Source organism: Schistocerca piceifrons, chromosome 9 (genome assembly GCF_021461385.2).
Source record: "Schistocerca piceifrons isolate TAMUIC-IGC-003096 chromosome 9, iqSchPice1.1, whole genome shotgun sequence".
NCBI lineage: Eukaryota > Metazoa > Arthropoda > Insecta > Orthoptera > Acrididae > Schistocerca > Schistocerca piceifrons.
Genome location: NC_060146.1, coordinates 135,163,342 through 135,179,033, shown reverse-complemented (window position 1 = coordinate 135,179,033; position 15,692 = coordinate 135,163,342). Strand labels below are relative to the sequence as shown.

Below are 15,692 nucleotides of genomic sequence, written 5' to 3'. Positions count from 1 at the left end.
GTTGTTCATGTCGTATATTAATGACCTCGCAGACTTTGGCAGATGATGTAGTTAAGTACGAGGGTCGTTCGATAATGAAAGAGACAAACTGATGTAGAAATGAAATAGTTTGTAAGAGGAGGTCTGTACTTTCTTGAGTTTAGGTTGGTATCACTGGGATGAGCTGAGAACAGCTGACGGATAAAAATTGTTTTGTGTATTACTTCAAAATTGCAATTAGCGATGATATGTCCACTTGAAGTCTCCACATTAGTTGAAAAATATTAGGTGATCCGGTTTTTTTTTTTTTTATGAAGGTGAAAATCTGACTAAAATCTTTCCTCGCATAATTTTCGTTTTTTGCGGTCTGGAGGTGAAAATCCGACTAAAGTCCTTTCCCGAATGGTTTTATAGCATGATGAAAGCTGTACAAACCGCAGAAACTTTTACAGATAGTGGAACAGTCTAAAAACACTCGAACCTTAGCGACTAACGAGCAACGTATTGGTCGGCCAATTCGTGTCAACTCCTTCCCTTGAAACCGGCACTGACGAGATATTCGTGAAGCCGGCGTGTTTGCTATTCGACACATAGCGAAACCAGTTGCAGTAAGTGTTGGTACCGTTCCTAACGTTGTGAGTAACAAGCTCAAGTTCAGAAAAAAAGGTGTAAGGTGTATCTCGAAACATTTAACACAACACAAAAAAAGACTTAAAGTCTGTGCAGGCTTGAAAGAACGCTATTAAAGGGAAGGTGGTCTTTTTCCAAAAATGATTTTAACTTCTGATAAAACTTGGGTACACCATTTTGAACCAGAGTCCAAAAAACAAAGCAGGGAGTGGAAGCGCACCAGCTCACCTGTCCGAAAGAAATTCAGAACGCAATCAACGGCGTGAAAAGCCACGCTGACCGTCTTTTGGGGTGACCAAGGTGCAGCCTTTGGTAGTTATTTCGAAGATCAGCGTACAAGAAACAATGCCCGCTACTCAGACACGCTTATAAAGTAAAGCCATCAATGAGAGAAAAACGTCGTGGATCTCAAAGGAAACGCGTGATATTGCTTCACGACAATGGACACCCTCACACCGTCCATTTGGCCGGTTGAACAATTGGGTTGGGAGATACTATAGTTGGTTCGTCATTGGAATAAAGATGATGTAAACAAACACAAGTGCATTGATTGGTCAGCAGCCGCACCTCTGCTACACTGGTGTTGTGCCGCTCTTGGGAGTAGGTCCTACTTACGTATTAGATATCTTATTACTATATCATTGTAAATGAAACTTTAAGACGTTTTGATATATTAACACCATCAACGTTTTTCGTAATCATACTTTAGCTACGAAATTTTTATTTAAAAAATCGTGTACAGTACCAGTCTCCGTAAACGCTACTTTTGCTCTGATTGTCCCACTGTTCATACGTACTGTGCAAATGGTTGACACTGCTTCCTGCTTCGTAGTAAAACGTGAGCACGGTACAACGTTAATGGCGAGGAACGAGTTGTTCTTAATGTTTCTCACAAGCTTACAGAGAAAAATCAGCTTTATTATCTTTGGGACTCAAAATCGGCAGAAGGCCCAACACTTAAAATTCAACAACATAAAAATTTTTAAAATGCCAAAGGCCTTACGTGAAACACTGCTTTGAACTAAGATAAGGCCCTAAGAGCAAAACAACTCAAACCCAAAATCGGCTGAAGGCCCAACACTTAAAATTCAACAACATTATAACCTTTAAAATGCCAAAGGTCTTACGTGAAACAGTTCTTTAAATTAGGCTGAAGGCCTAAAAAGTCTTATACCTTAAGGGCAAAACAACTTTAATTTTAAAAAATCGGCTAGAAGCCATTCAACTACAAACAACAAGAACAAATAAAAAAAGGCAGTAGACCCAAGAGCGCTCAGATGTTCGAGGGTCGGCCTGGAATTCAAACATTAACGCTCGCTTAGGTGAGACAGGCAGTCGGGCCAACCATTCACGATCCGACGACAACCCAACTGACCGACAGTCAACGGACCAAGCGGCAGGATGTCCCAACAGCCCACAACGAAACTCAAACGACACAATGTGAACAGTTGGGGCTGGCTGGTAGATTAAGTAAAGACTTAACTTTCGTGTTCGGCATCGGTGAGCCACGGGCCTCATAGCAACGGGCCTCACACTCTGACCCGCGTAGAGACCGCCAGGGGCCCCGGCCAAACTACGTCCCGCGGAGAATGCTCCAGGCCAACCGACCGACTGCCCAGGCCTGGAAACGGTGAAAGGAGCAAGTGTACGTCGGCCGATGAGACGACCAACCGAACGACCAACCAACGGTCGTCCCGCTCCAATCTCCCTCCGTCGGACACTTCATGTGTGTCGCCAGCGGTCAGTGAGCACTGGCTGTCGGCGCCTCACAGGCGATCCGCCCACGACTTCACTTCTGCTGCATCCCGACTGCACTGCTGGTTCGTCCCGAACTGACTGCAGACACACGGCGACCCGGAAACACTATTGGTCGCTCCAGCGATGGTACGACATTGCACTTATCGATACGCGCTGCTGCTGCCGTCCACGGGCAAGTAAGGCAGGAAGTTAGTGACGCCAGTAAATGGAATAAGAAGACGAGGCGGCAGTACCGTAATAGAAGATGACAAACAATAAGTGGGATAAACGCGAGCCGTGCACGGCTCAATTCAATTGGTTCAATTGGCTCTGAGCACTATGGGACTTAACTGCTGTGGCCATCAGTCCCCTAGAACTTAGAACTACTTAAACCTAACTAACCTAAGGACACCACACACATCCATGCCCGAGGTAGGATTCGAACCTGCGACCGTAGCAGTCACGCGGTTCCAGACTGTAGCGCCTAGAACCGCTCGGCCACACCAGCCGGCGCACGGCTCAGTGGGGTTACAAGAATTAACTGAAGTACAAAAAATGTATTTTAATAAAATTTACATGCATTGTAGTATAGGTCTTGCATTATTTTTCCACATAGTCACCATTTACCTAAATACATTTTGTCATCCGTGGGACGAGTTTTTTGAATCCTGAGTTTTAGACATCTCCCGCTTCCTTTTCCAGCCAGTTCTTCACTTCGATTTTCACCTCGTCGTCGTCGGAGAAGTGTTTTCCACGAAAGTGTTCCTTCAATTTAGTGAACAGTCACTAGGTGCGAGATTAGGGCTGTGAGAGGGGTTGCTAAAAACTTCCCAACCAACAGCTCTTGTGTTACACGGGCGGTGTGCGGACAAGCAGTGTCATGAGGGAGACAGACTCCCGTTGCTAGCATACAGTGACATTTGTTTTGTATGGCTCTGCGAAGTTCCTCCACGGTCTCACAGTATCTTGCAGCATTTATTGTTTCACCTCTTTCCAAAACAACCAACGAACAGAATCCTTATCCTGTCCCAAAACACTGACACCATGATTTTCCTTGCTGTTTGCTGAGTTTTGAACTTTTTGGCTGAAGGAGAATGAGTATGGCGCCACTACATTGATTGTCGTTTGCTCTCTAGAGTACGGTGATAAGCCCAAGTTTCATCCCCTGTCACTATAGAGTAGAGAAAAGCCTCGCCTTCAGTCTCAAAACGGTCAGGAAATTCACCAGCACCACTGACTCTGTTTATTTTGTGTGCTTCGGTAAGCATCTCGGCAACCCATCGCGCACACAACTTGCGATGATTTAGTCGATCACTTACGACTTCATGCACAACAGTTCGTGAAATGTTTGAACAAACTGCTTGCAGGTCGTCAGTTGTCGAACGGCGATCAGAGAGATGTCCAATTTCCTGCTCCACACCATCAGTCGCAATAGACGGCCTTCCGCTTCTGTCTTCATCGTGAATTTCCGTCCTTCCAGAATTGAAATTCCGTACATATTTCGTCAAATGCTGCCTTTACATTTCGTGCTCTCCACAAACTAAAACAATTTCGCTATGAATCGCAGCGACGTTCATGCCCTTAGCATTTAGGTAGCGAATTACATCGCGCACTTCGCACTTGGCGGGAGCCGGAATGATGGCGCTCACTTCTGACAGTCACCACGACAGTAATCGACAAGGAGGTTCGGGGGAGGAGGGAAGAATAACGAGAGCGGTGCCAGCAGACCCTCCTGAACGAGAAGACCTAGGACGCAGCGCCCAGACGGCAGGAGAACGGACGCTGTACCTGGACCGAGGCACCTGATGATGGCAACGTGGTCGATTGCCGAAATATTGTCTCCTATGCACACTCATACCAGGCTGTTCACCCGAGATTTATTTCGTCATAAAATACGCCTGGAGAAATTGAAGAATCACATCACATACCTCTACGGGGAGGAGATGTATCGCAGCATGAAAAGGATCGACAAGCTGTCATCGGAGAAGTCGTCTACTTAGCTCTTTTGTTTTTCTAATGAAGTGCCAAGAAGAACGTTTGGTACCGAATTTTGCTAAGGTCAAGCATCACAGCGAGTCAGCGGCGTCCAGAAGAATCAAGAAACGTGCCAGCCTAGCTTTGGTACGAGAGAGAATGGGAATGCTCGTTCCTTCCGCTGGCTTTCCGCGATGCGGCAGTCGTACCAACTTCCCCCACGGACATTCCATGCTGAAGCTACATGCCTTATAACCTTAGTTTCCCTCGTGCAATGATCACGCGAGTTAACATCCATCGAGATGAGGTTTTCACCAAAATGTTGGCGATATGGTCCCAACATTGGTTGCACAACCTCGTTCCTGTTCCACGGGGAAGTGATATTACCCTCAACTATCAGGAGAGTTGTACGGTGCCCCATGTAACGCCGTTCAGAACATTACTCCACCACCACTTTGATGTGGGTCACAGAGTTGAAGGCGTCCGATATTACCGGGTTATCTCCGGACATGTCGTCTGTGATTTATCAGGGTACAAACAGATCCGAGTTTCGTCCGTAAACAACACCCGACGTCACTCCGGGAGGTCCTGTCTGCACGAATTCTTGCCCATCTGTAACGCAGTCCATGGCGTTGTGGTATACGACTTGGTGGTCATCAGAAGCGGAGATGACATCATACAATCGTCTCCCAGCACTCTGATCTCAAACACGACGTCCTGTAGCTTCTTCTGACGCCGAATTCAATTCTGGACCACATTGCCCTTGGTCTGTATCACTCTAAAGTCGTAGATATCGAACATCCTGTGTCCCCGTCGAACGTGGACGGCCTGAGCGGCATAAGTCCTCAACACTACCTGTAAATTGGAACCAATCGCACACGTCACTTTCACACGTCGAGCGACTTCCCCAATAGATGATTCTTCAGTGCGTAATATTATGATGCGGATACGATAATTGGTCACGACTGACTTTCGTGCCATGAAGGATGTCCACTACACTGCTCCACAGGCGTCTCTGATGCGTCCTTACTGGTGCTTTACTTTCAACTGAAACGTTTCAGTGCTTTCGAGTGCCGGCCGGAGTGGCCGTGCGGTTCTAGGCGCTACAGTTAGGAACCGTGGGACCGCTACGGTCGCAGGTGCGAATCCTGCATCGGGCATGAATGTGTGTGTTGTCCTTAGGTTAGTTAGGTTTAAGTAGTTCTAAGTTCTAGGGGACTGATGACCTCAGCAGTTGAGTCCCATAGTGCCCAGAGCCATTTGCTTTCGAGTGTGGTGTTCCACCGTAGGTAGTGCTCATGGTAACTGTGTGTATGTTTACAAACAATGTCAGCGGTGACCTTCCGATAATTACAGGAACAGTCACAATAGCAGCACATGTCGGGATGATACATCACTTTTGCCGATGTGTGTATATACAACCGCCTACATATCACCCCCATAGGGATCTCGAAGACAATGTTACACTAATTACAACACGCACAGAGACATTTACCAAGCAATCACTCTTCCCGCGCCCCATTCGTGGATGGTACGGGAAGAAGCCGTAATAGCAGGTACAGTGGTAAGTGCCCTCTACCGTGGACCTGACAGTAGTCTGCAGAGTATGGATGTAGATGTACAAGCGAAGATTCCACTGGATGGAATGTTGTAGAACAACATTGCCGCAGCTGTCCGTTATTACGTAAGTGACCTGTATTAATGTAAAGGAAACGGGAATGACTTAGACATAAGGTAGCTGCTGTTACGACATAAATAGAATTTACGTGTCATTGTGGGAAAACCAGTAAGATCGCCATGTAGTCATCTTTAGCTCTTTCATACGTGAACAATGCTCCTAACGTCTGGTTAATGGAATGGAATGTGTGTGAAATCTTATGGGACTTAACTGCTAAGGTCTTCAGTCCCTAAGCTTACACACTACTTAACCTAAATTATCCTAAGGACAAACACACACACCCATGCCCGAGGGAGGACTTGAACCTCCGCCGGGACCAGCCGCACAGTTCATGACTGCAGCGCCGCAGACCGCTCGGCTAATCCCGCGCGGCGTCTGCTTAACAATTCATGTATTTACAATGTACATTTTGTAAAAAATCAATGGCACAGAGGTAAAGACTGACAAAAAAATGTGTGTACTCCGCGCTGTAGTAACATACATACATAAAGATATAGCTGAGAATACGAATCAGCGTTTAGCACAGCAACCACCAGGTAGAGAGCAAAGAAATAAATAAAAGTACCTTTTATTTCATATGTCTCGGAACAAAGCTTGTACTATTATAATATCAGTAGTTTCGCAAAATTAGTACGAGATTGTAGTTACTATTGATATTATTATAGTACATGTTTTCGTGCCTTTATTTTGCCGAAATTCTCAATAAGTCGTTGAAATCTGTTTCATTTAAAAATTTTCTTTCAACTGATAAAAAGAAGAGACTAGATAGTCGTTCTTGATTCATCGTAGAGCGAATATGTTTTGTATTAGCTTCAGTTTAGAAAACCTATTCGCATTATGTGATTGAGGCGCATATGGTCAAGAAATACTGGATTATAAGTGCTGTTCAGGGTAATGATTCACTGAATTTCCATTTAGTTAGATGGCTGTGTATCTAACAGATACGTACACACTTCTATCGGTTGCACTTAGATGCCTGTAACACCATTTTACTTCTTGCAGGATCTGCTCCTTTAGGGACTCATCGTAAATTTCTACCAGGCTCCCTAATGCTACAGCCAAAGCGTCATCGGTAGCTTTAAGCACAAATTTTGTTTCAACAATTTGGAAACTTTTGGTGGTTTCCTTCAAGGTGCGAATATTCTTGTATAAATCGATCGATGCATTCAGACATTGAGCGACGAACTTCTTCCTGAATCGGTAATCCAACGTCATTAGCTACTTCGCCCACTATTATTTTATTTACTCTTTTTTTCCTCGTCCGGTCAGTGTTAATATCCATATGATTGCATTTTTAGTGCAAAAAGTAACAGCATTGTCTGTAATAGTTCTTCGTTCCGTCATTAAAATCTCATTCAAGATTTTCAATTTGGCGAGTCCTTTATACAAACGTATCTTTAGAAATTGTACATATCATTGGACAAAATTTATTTCCTTCAGTATCATGTACCTAAAGTGTATGTTGGTCAAAAAGGTGAAATCACATATAGATGGAAGGAGCAAGCGTGCTGCAAATCTTGTATCAATGTATGACTTGAATGGATCTTGCGCATCTTCCAAATTGCTCACAACTGTTTCCAAGTTTCCTTTTACGGCTTTAACTGAATTGTAATGAGCACTCCAATACGTACCAAACAATCGTTTCAAGCGTGCTTTTTGTCTTTTTTTTTCAACAAGTAATTCCCATCTGTATGTAGAAGACGAGAACAATGATTATAACTTCTCTACAGTCCCAAAACAGGTCACGCTAGAGGGAAGACTAGAGAATGCATATTATTAGCGCAGGGTGTGAATAGAGCTTTCGGACTGACTTCTCGAATTTTCCGTTGTACTCCTGCATGTACACTCGACACATGCCATTTTCATAATACTGAGACCTGCACTAGGCAGAATGCAGCCCACCTTTTTTCCAACTGCTATTGAATATCCTTTGACATACTCTCTATTTCACCCAGTTGGATTTTCATATTCGTAAAATAAAACCCGCGTTGGTAGCTGCAGATCTTAAGGTGACCATTTCCGGGACGGAGAGATATGCCAGCAGAGATCGAATCCAGCCAGCAGATGAACGACGAGGTATCGGTGCACTGACCAGCCGGTGTGGTTTTTAGGCGGTTCCCCACGTCCCACGAGGAGAATGCTGACCTGGTTCGCATGTTCTGCCTCAGATACACTCTACGCATACAATTAGAACACTTTGTCACACTTGCACCCAGTATTTACTGTAAACACGTAGTAGGTACACTGCTTTCATCTTGGAGGGCGAGTATGAGACTAATGACCTCAGCTGTTTGGTCTCCTTAAACGCTTACACAGCGTCAACGTAAAATAAACTACATAATATTTACACTACTGGCCATTAAAATTGCTACACCAAGAAGAAATGCAGATGATAAACGGGAATTCATTGGACAAATATATCATACTAGAACTGACATGTGATTACATTTTCACGCAGTTTGGGTGCATAGATCCTGAGACATCAGTACCCAGAACAACCACCACTGGCTGTAATAACGGACTTGATACGCCTGGGCATTGAGTCAAACAGAGCTTGGATGGCGTGTACAAACACAGTTGCCAATTCAGCTTCAACACAATACTACAGTTCATCAAGAGTAATGACTAGCGTATTGTGACGAGCCAGTTGCTCGGCCACCATTGACCAGACGTTTTCAATTGGTGAGAGATCTGGAGAACGTGCTGGCCATGGCAGCAGTCGAACATTTTCTGTATCCAGAAAGGCCCGTACAGGACCTGCAACATGCGGTCGTGCATTATCCTGCAGAAATGTAGGGTTTCACAGGGATCGAATGAAGGGTAGAGCCACGATTCGTAACCCATCTGAAATGTAACGTCCACTTTTCAAAGTGCCGTCAGTGCGAACAAGAGGTGACCGAGACGTGCAACCAATGGCACCCCATACCATCACGCCGGGTGATACGCCAGTATGGCGATGACGAATACACGCTTCCGCTGTGCGTTCACAGCGATGTCGCCAAATACGGATGCGTCCATCATGATACTGTAAACAGAACCTGGATTCATCCGAAAAAATGCCGTTTGGCCATTCGTGCAACCAGGTTCGTCGTTGAGTACACCATCGCAGGCGCTCCTGTCTGTGATGCAGCGTCAAGGGTAAGCACAGCCATGGTCTCCGAGCTGATAGTTCATGCTGCTGCAAATATCGTCGAATTGTTCGTGCAGATGGCTGTTGTCTTGCAAACGTCCCCATCTGTTGACTCAGGGATCGAGACGTGGCTGCACGATCCGTTACAACCATGCGGATAAGATGCCTGTCATCTCGACTGCTAGTGATACGAGGCCGTCGGGAACCAGCACGGCGTTCTGTATTGCCCTCCTGAACCCACCGATTCCATATTCTACTAACAGTCATTGGATCTCGAAAAACGCGAGCAGCAATGTCGCGATACGATAAACCGCAATCGCGATAGGGTACAATCCGACCTTTATCAAAGTCGGAAACGTGATGGTACGCATTTCTCCTGCTTACACGAGGCATCACAACAACGTTTCACCATGCAACGCTGGTCAAGTGCTGTTTGTGTATGAGAAATCGGTTGCAAACTTTCCTCATGTGAGCACGTTGTAGGTGTCGCCACCGGCGCCAACCTAGTGTGAATGCTCTGAAAAGCTAATCATTTGCATATCACAGCATCTTCTTCCTGTCGGTTAAATTTCGCGTCTGTAGCACGTCATCTTCGTGGTGTAGCAATTTTAATGGCCAGTAGTGTATGAAGGAGAAACGACTGCAGGATCGATAATTAGAACACCCAGAATGGATTGCAGACTTAGCATTGCAAGTGGACTTGACTGCAACTGTCCACAGTCAGACGTTGCAAGGTAACTTTTTCTGATTTCATGGGGATGCATTTAAAAAGAAAATCGCGCTGTAGACTGTCAAAAACAACCCACTTCCCTAAACTCTTCGGCGATAAAGAAAACGCGAAGTTTGAACAATTCGTTGTGGTCTTGACAAAACTAGAAGAACAAGTCTTGCACCTCTTTCCGTACCGCTTTCGAGACCGTTTGGCTGTTCAACTGAAAGTGCCACAGTGCATGCGCCGATCTAACTCATTGACCTGCAAGGTAATTCCAGTTTTAATGACAAACCTTTTTACGTTAAAACTGTCTACGACATCTGCATTGCTTTCCTCATGTAGCGTTTCCAAGTCTCCATAATCAGATTGCAAAAGTGCTGAAGTAGTTCGATCGACATATTTGTGTGAAACACTTTTTTTCGATTATGAAACTAAATAAGCTACGACTACGTGGAACCTGAGCGCTAAGCTCTGTGAAATTGTCTGTATCTGTACGTATGCTGACAGTTTGTACCACATAAAAATTATGTCTTCACTCACCCAAAGGTTCTTACATAATACTGACAATTTGTTTTGTTTGTGACCTACACTGAAGAGCCTAAGATACTGGTACACCTGCCTAACATCGTGTAGGGCCCCCGCGAGCACACAGAAGTGAAGCAACATCATGTGGGATGGACTCGCTCAATGTCTGAAGTAGTGCTGGAGGGAACTGACACTATGAATCCTGCAGGGCTGTCCATAAATCCGTAAGAGTACGAGGGGCTGGAAATCTCTTCTGAACAGCACGGTGCAAGGCATCCCAGATAAGCTCAATAATGTTCAGAGTATGGTTGGCAGCGGAAGTGTTTAAACTCAGACCTCCTGGAATTGCCGAAGTCCGTCGGAGTGCACAATGGCCATGAATGGATGCAGGTGATCAGACAGTATGCTTACGTACGTGTCACCTGTCAGAATCGTAACTAGACGTGTCTAAGGTCCCATATCACTCCAACTGCACACAGTCCTCACCATCATAGAGCCTCCACCAGCTTGAACAGACCTCTGCTGACATGCAGGGTCCAATGATTAATGGGGTTGTCTCCATACCCGTATACACCCATCCGCTTGATTCAATTTGAAACGACACTCGACCGACCAGCCAACACGTTTCCAGTCACCAACAGTCCAATGTCACTGTTGACAGTCCCAGGCAAGCCATAAAGCTTTGTGTCGTGCAGTCATCAAGGGTACATGAGTGGGCTTTCGGCTCCGAAAGCCCATATCGATCATGTTTCGTTGAATGGTTCGGTTCACACGCTGACACTTGTTGATGGCCCAGCATTGAAATCTGCATCAGTTTGCGGAAGGGTTGCACTTCTGTCACGTTGAACGATTATCTTCAGTCATCGTTGGTCCCGTATTTGCAGGATCTTTTTCCGGCCGCAGTGATGTTGGAGATTTGATGTTTTACCGGATTCCTGATATTCACGGTACACACGTGAAATGGTCATACGGGAAGATCCCCACTTCATCGCTACCTCGGAAATGCTGTCCCATTGCTCATGCGCTGACTATAGCATCAGTTCAAACTCATTTAAATCTTGATAAGCTGCCATTGTAGCAGCAGTAAGCGGTCTAACAACTGCAACAGACACTTATTGTCTCATGTAGCCGTTGCCGATCGCAGCGCCGTATTCTGCCTGTTTACATATCTCTGCAATTTGAATACGTATCGCTATACCAGTTTCTTTGGCGCTTCAGTGTATCTGAAATATAAAACCAAGCACTGCCATTTAAATGCGGCGTGTTTGTGGTTTTCCCTTCTTCTCCCTCGACGCGCAATTAGACAGCGTGCCGTGCTGGTGGGGGAAATGTGCAGCGATGTTGCGCTCTTTGACACTCGTACCGGGACACGCTGAAATCTTGGCCACCCGTGCCTTAGAGTATAGGTAAAATCTTCATATTTTCACTACTATGCTTTGCTCATGTTTAAATTTAAGAAATAGTGTGAACTGATTGTGCAAATTTGTGTAATTTGCTTATCGTGGTATTTATTAAAACTTTGTGTTGAAAAATTGCGACAGGATGAGCTTTTAATTCCATGAATTTGCGATTAAGTACGGGTATACAATGTAAACATGTGTTTTAGGTGGCTAAACAGAGAACAAACGCTGGAAACGAAATAAAAAATGGTTAAAATGGCTCTGAGCACTATGGGACTTAACATCTGAGGTCATCAGTCCCCTAGACTTAGAACTACTTAAACCTAACTAACCTAAGGACATCACTCACATCCATGCCCGAGGCAGGATTCGAACCTGCGACCGTAGCAGCAGCGCGGTTCCGGACTGAAGCGTCTAGAACCGGTCGACCACAGCGGCCGGCAGCGAAATAAAACGAAAAAAATTACTCGAAATATAAAAACTCATTGACTAGTTTAATGACTTCATTGCTAATTTCTACAGTTTTAATTTACATGTGTTTATTTCACATTGTGTGTATTCTCTACTTTTGCTTTTGTTTCCACAGACGTTTGAAACGCCAGAGGGATACAATTTCTCTTGCGAGCACGGTCCACGGGAGTGCGAGGGAAACAAAATCCACTCGTGTGCCATAGACATCGTCGAGGATCAGACCTCTTTGGTAAAGCTGGTGGAGTGCACGATCCGCAACGAGACATTTCCTGAAGCCATTGGCGAGCAGGTAAGCTATTCACTCATCCGTACCGAGTTCCTTTCAATCGACTCACTTTGGATGTGATCATACAGTGAGCACACGATGACAGAAAACTCTCGCCTTCCGGTTCCTATGCTGCCATAAACAGACGTTTGGGTGGGTATACCACGTGTAGTAGTATGAAACCTGAATTACTCGTCTGTTGTTTGAAACTGATAAACAATATTTTATTCAAAATAATCTTCATTGCTATTTATACATTTCTGCCACCTCTCCGGCTGGCTATAAATGCCGCGCCAAAAAAGACGTTCCTCTTTTGAAGCAAACCAGTCAGCGAGCCATTTTCAAACGAACTGAAGCGCTGTTCAGTGAGAGTGTGTCCCAGTGATGTAAGCAGATGATAATCAGACGGAGCCAAGTCTGAGGATTAAGCCGCATGCCCTAGTAATTCCCAACTGAACGCCTCGACCGTTTCCCTAACCCTCTTTGCTGTGTGTGGTGGGGCGTTATCATGGAGCAATATGGCTTTGTCTTTTTCCGCATTCCGGTAGTTTTTCATGTAATGCTCGATTAAAATCGATAATTTGCTGTTGGTAGCAATCAGTGTCAACGGTTTCACCAGGGTTTACCAGCTCTTAATAGATGACACCCTTCTGATGCCAACAAACACAGTGCATTGTATTCATTCCAAAGCGATTTGCTCTTGCAGTGGATGTCGATGGTTTAACTGGATTCACCCATGATTTACGACACTTAGGATTCTCAAAATAGATCCATTTTTATCACCTGTCACTATTCGATAGAGAAACGACTTTCTTTTGTATCTGGCGAACAGCATTTCACAAATGGTCTTTCGATTTGCTTGCTGTTTTTCATTCATGAAAGTCTCTTCGGGTTTGCTGCCGGATCCTAAAATCGACTCGATATTTCGGCGACCCAACTGTTCGCCATCTTCAGGAAAATGCTGTTTCTGCTGATGAGTCCCGCTGATAACTGACGCAAGATTGCAATTCGACGTCCTATATAGGCCACCGTTCAGTACACGGCGCATGCGCCGCCCATCACGATTTCTGCCTTCCTAGACAGGGAGGTGGCGCCGCCCTTAGTGAAACACTGCTGGCAACGATATATCGCAGTCAAGGCCGCACCGAAGAACGTTCAGTTTTGATGCGAGATGATACAGGATTCCACGTTTTGCTAAGAGGAAACCCACTGTCTCTGTTGATTAAATTATCAGCCAACCTAATTTCAATCGACTCTTTATAGACACTGTTCCAAAAACCGGAGATGTTGACAACCACAACAGTTTCCTCAAATTTCATTTTGTGTCCCTCATTTAGGCAGTGTTCTGCTACCACCGATTTTATCGGCTGTTGTAGCCTCGTATGGCGGCGATGTTCCACACACCTGTCATGCACTGTGTGAATAGAACGGCCAACGTAAGCTTTCCCACATTGACACGGAATTTTGTACACCCCGGGTTTCCTAAGCTCCAAATCATCCTTCACAGAGCCGAGCAAAGCCCTAATCTTAGAAGGTGGACGGAACACACTCTTAATGTTAAAATTCCTTAAAATTCGTCCAATCTTAAACGATAAGTCTCCAACATAAGGAAGAAAGGCCACAGATCTATGTTCCTCTTCGCACACCTCCAGAGTCAAGTTGATTTTAGAATCCGGCAGCAAACCCGAAGAGACTTTCAAGACTTACTACGCTGGGAAAGCCTACGTAATTATGTTTTTTCATTCAGTTCGGGAACGGCTTTCTGCGTCACATTCAATTGTTCCGAGAGCTCCTGTTGAGTATGAGTATCACCTTCATCCGATAAGTCCTGCAATTCGTTGTCTTTGAACTTTTTCGGTCGTTTCCCGCGCTCGTCGTTTCTCACGTCAAAATCACCACTTTTGAATTTTTTCAACCACTCGAAACACTGTGTTCCCCCAAGAGCATGTTCGCCGAAAGCTTCGACATTCGATGCGATTCTGCAGCAGTTCTCTTCAGCTGATAACAGAAAACCAATGCTGTTCGCAAATCGTAGTTCGTGGGCACAAAACTCGATATGTTTACTAGTTTGAAACAACCACCGATGTATGGAACTTGGGTTACTGTGTGCAGACCAGGCCCCCACAACCGCACGAGTGGTCGACTCTGAAGAGAGGACAAATTGAATAGCTGGCCGGCGGCCATTAGAGTGGTAAACTGTTATTTTTAGGAAATATGTTGCGAAGGCTGACCGTAGTGGCCGTGCGGTTCTAGGCGCTACAGTCTGGAGCCGGGCGACCGCTACGGTCGCAGGTTCGAATCCTGCCTCGGGCATGGATGTGCGTGATGTCCTTAGGTTAGTTAGGTTTAATTAGTTCTAAGTTCTAGGCGACTAATGACCTCAGCAGTTAAGTCGCATAGTGCTCAGAGCCATTTTTGAAGCAACTAGTCACTGTTTATGAATTTATCTTAGTACTACATGGAAGCTGTCGTAGCTAAAAGTTATGTACTGGACCCCAAGCATTTTTCGTAGTTCATTTACGATAGATGTACGCAAAATGCATCAAAATACTCGAAGATTTGCCCAATATATTAATAGATATTTTCTGACTCTACCTTGCTTTAGATTTTATGACGACAAGTGCATTATATATATAGCATGGTGCTTTGGCAACTCACGACCAATTATCAAGTTTCAACCTAACCTAGACCATGAAAACACTACCGATCAGCCAAATTTCTTCAAAATGATCAGAACGTAAAAAATGGTATTCTGTCGGTCGGAAATCTTGCCTCCTGACAGCGTGTAACCATTTTTGTAATAGCTGTGGTTTTGAAAAAGGAAACCTGCAAATAGATGCACAGACATTATGCTAATACCGTGTTACAAAAACATTTATTAAGCAAGTGCACTGACATACAAAAAAAACTTAAAATAGACACATACCTGTGAAATGTAATATTCGTTCCTTTCTCGAATTTATTTGTACAATTAATCGCTGCACAACTCTTCACCATTGTACTTCTCTTGATTGGAGCGTACAGACAGTAGAATTACGAGTAACAAATACTGTATGTACGCCCCAACAAATACACATCGTTGAATCAGGGTCTTCATAAACAACAAGACTACACAACACATCAGACTACAACCACTATAATGGCGTCCAGCCGAAGGTTCAAATTGTCCCGCGACTGCAGCACCATCAGTG

The 15,692-nt window shown here is 44.8% G+C and overlaps 1 protein-coding gene across 2 annotated transcripts in view; it reads left to right on the top strand.

The window, feature by feature from the left end:
* Nucleotides 1-15,692, top strand: part of LOC124717389 (gamma-interferon-inducible lysosomal thiol reductase-like) — a 328,253-nt gene that overhangs the window by 15,387 nt on the left and 297,174 nt on the right. For both annotated transcript variants that reach the window (XM_047244238.1, XM_047244239.1), the window contains exon 3: nucleotides 12,352-12,525. In XM_047244238.1, the coding sequence (XP_047100194.1) occupies nucleotides 12,352-12,525 (174 nt within the window). The remainder of the gene's footprint in view (nucleotides 1-12,351; nucleotides 12,526-15,692) is intronic.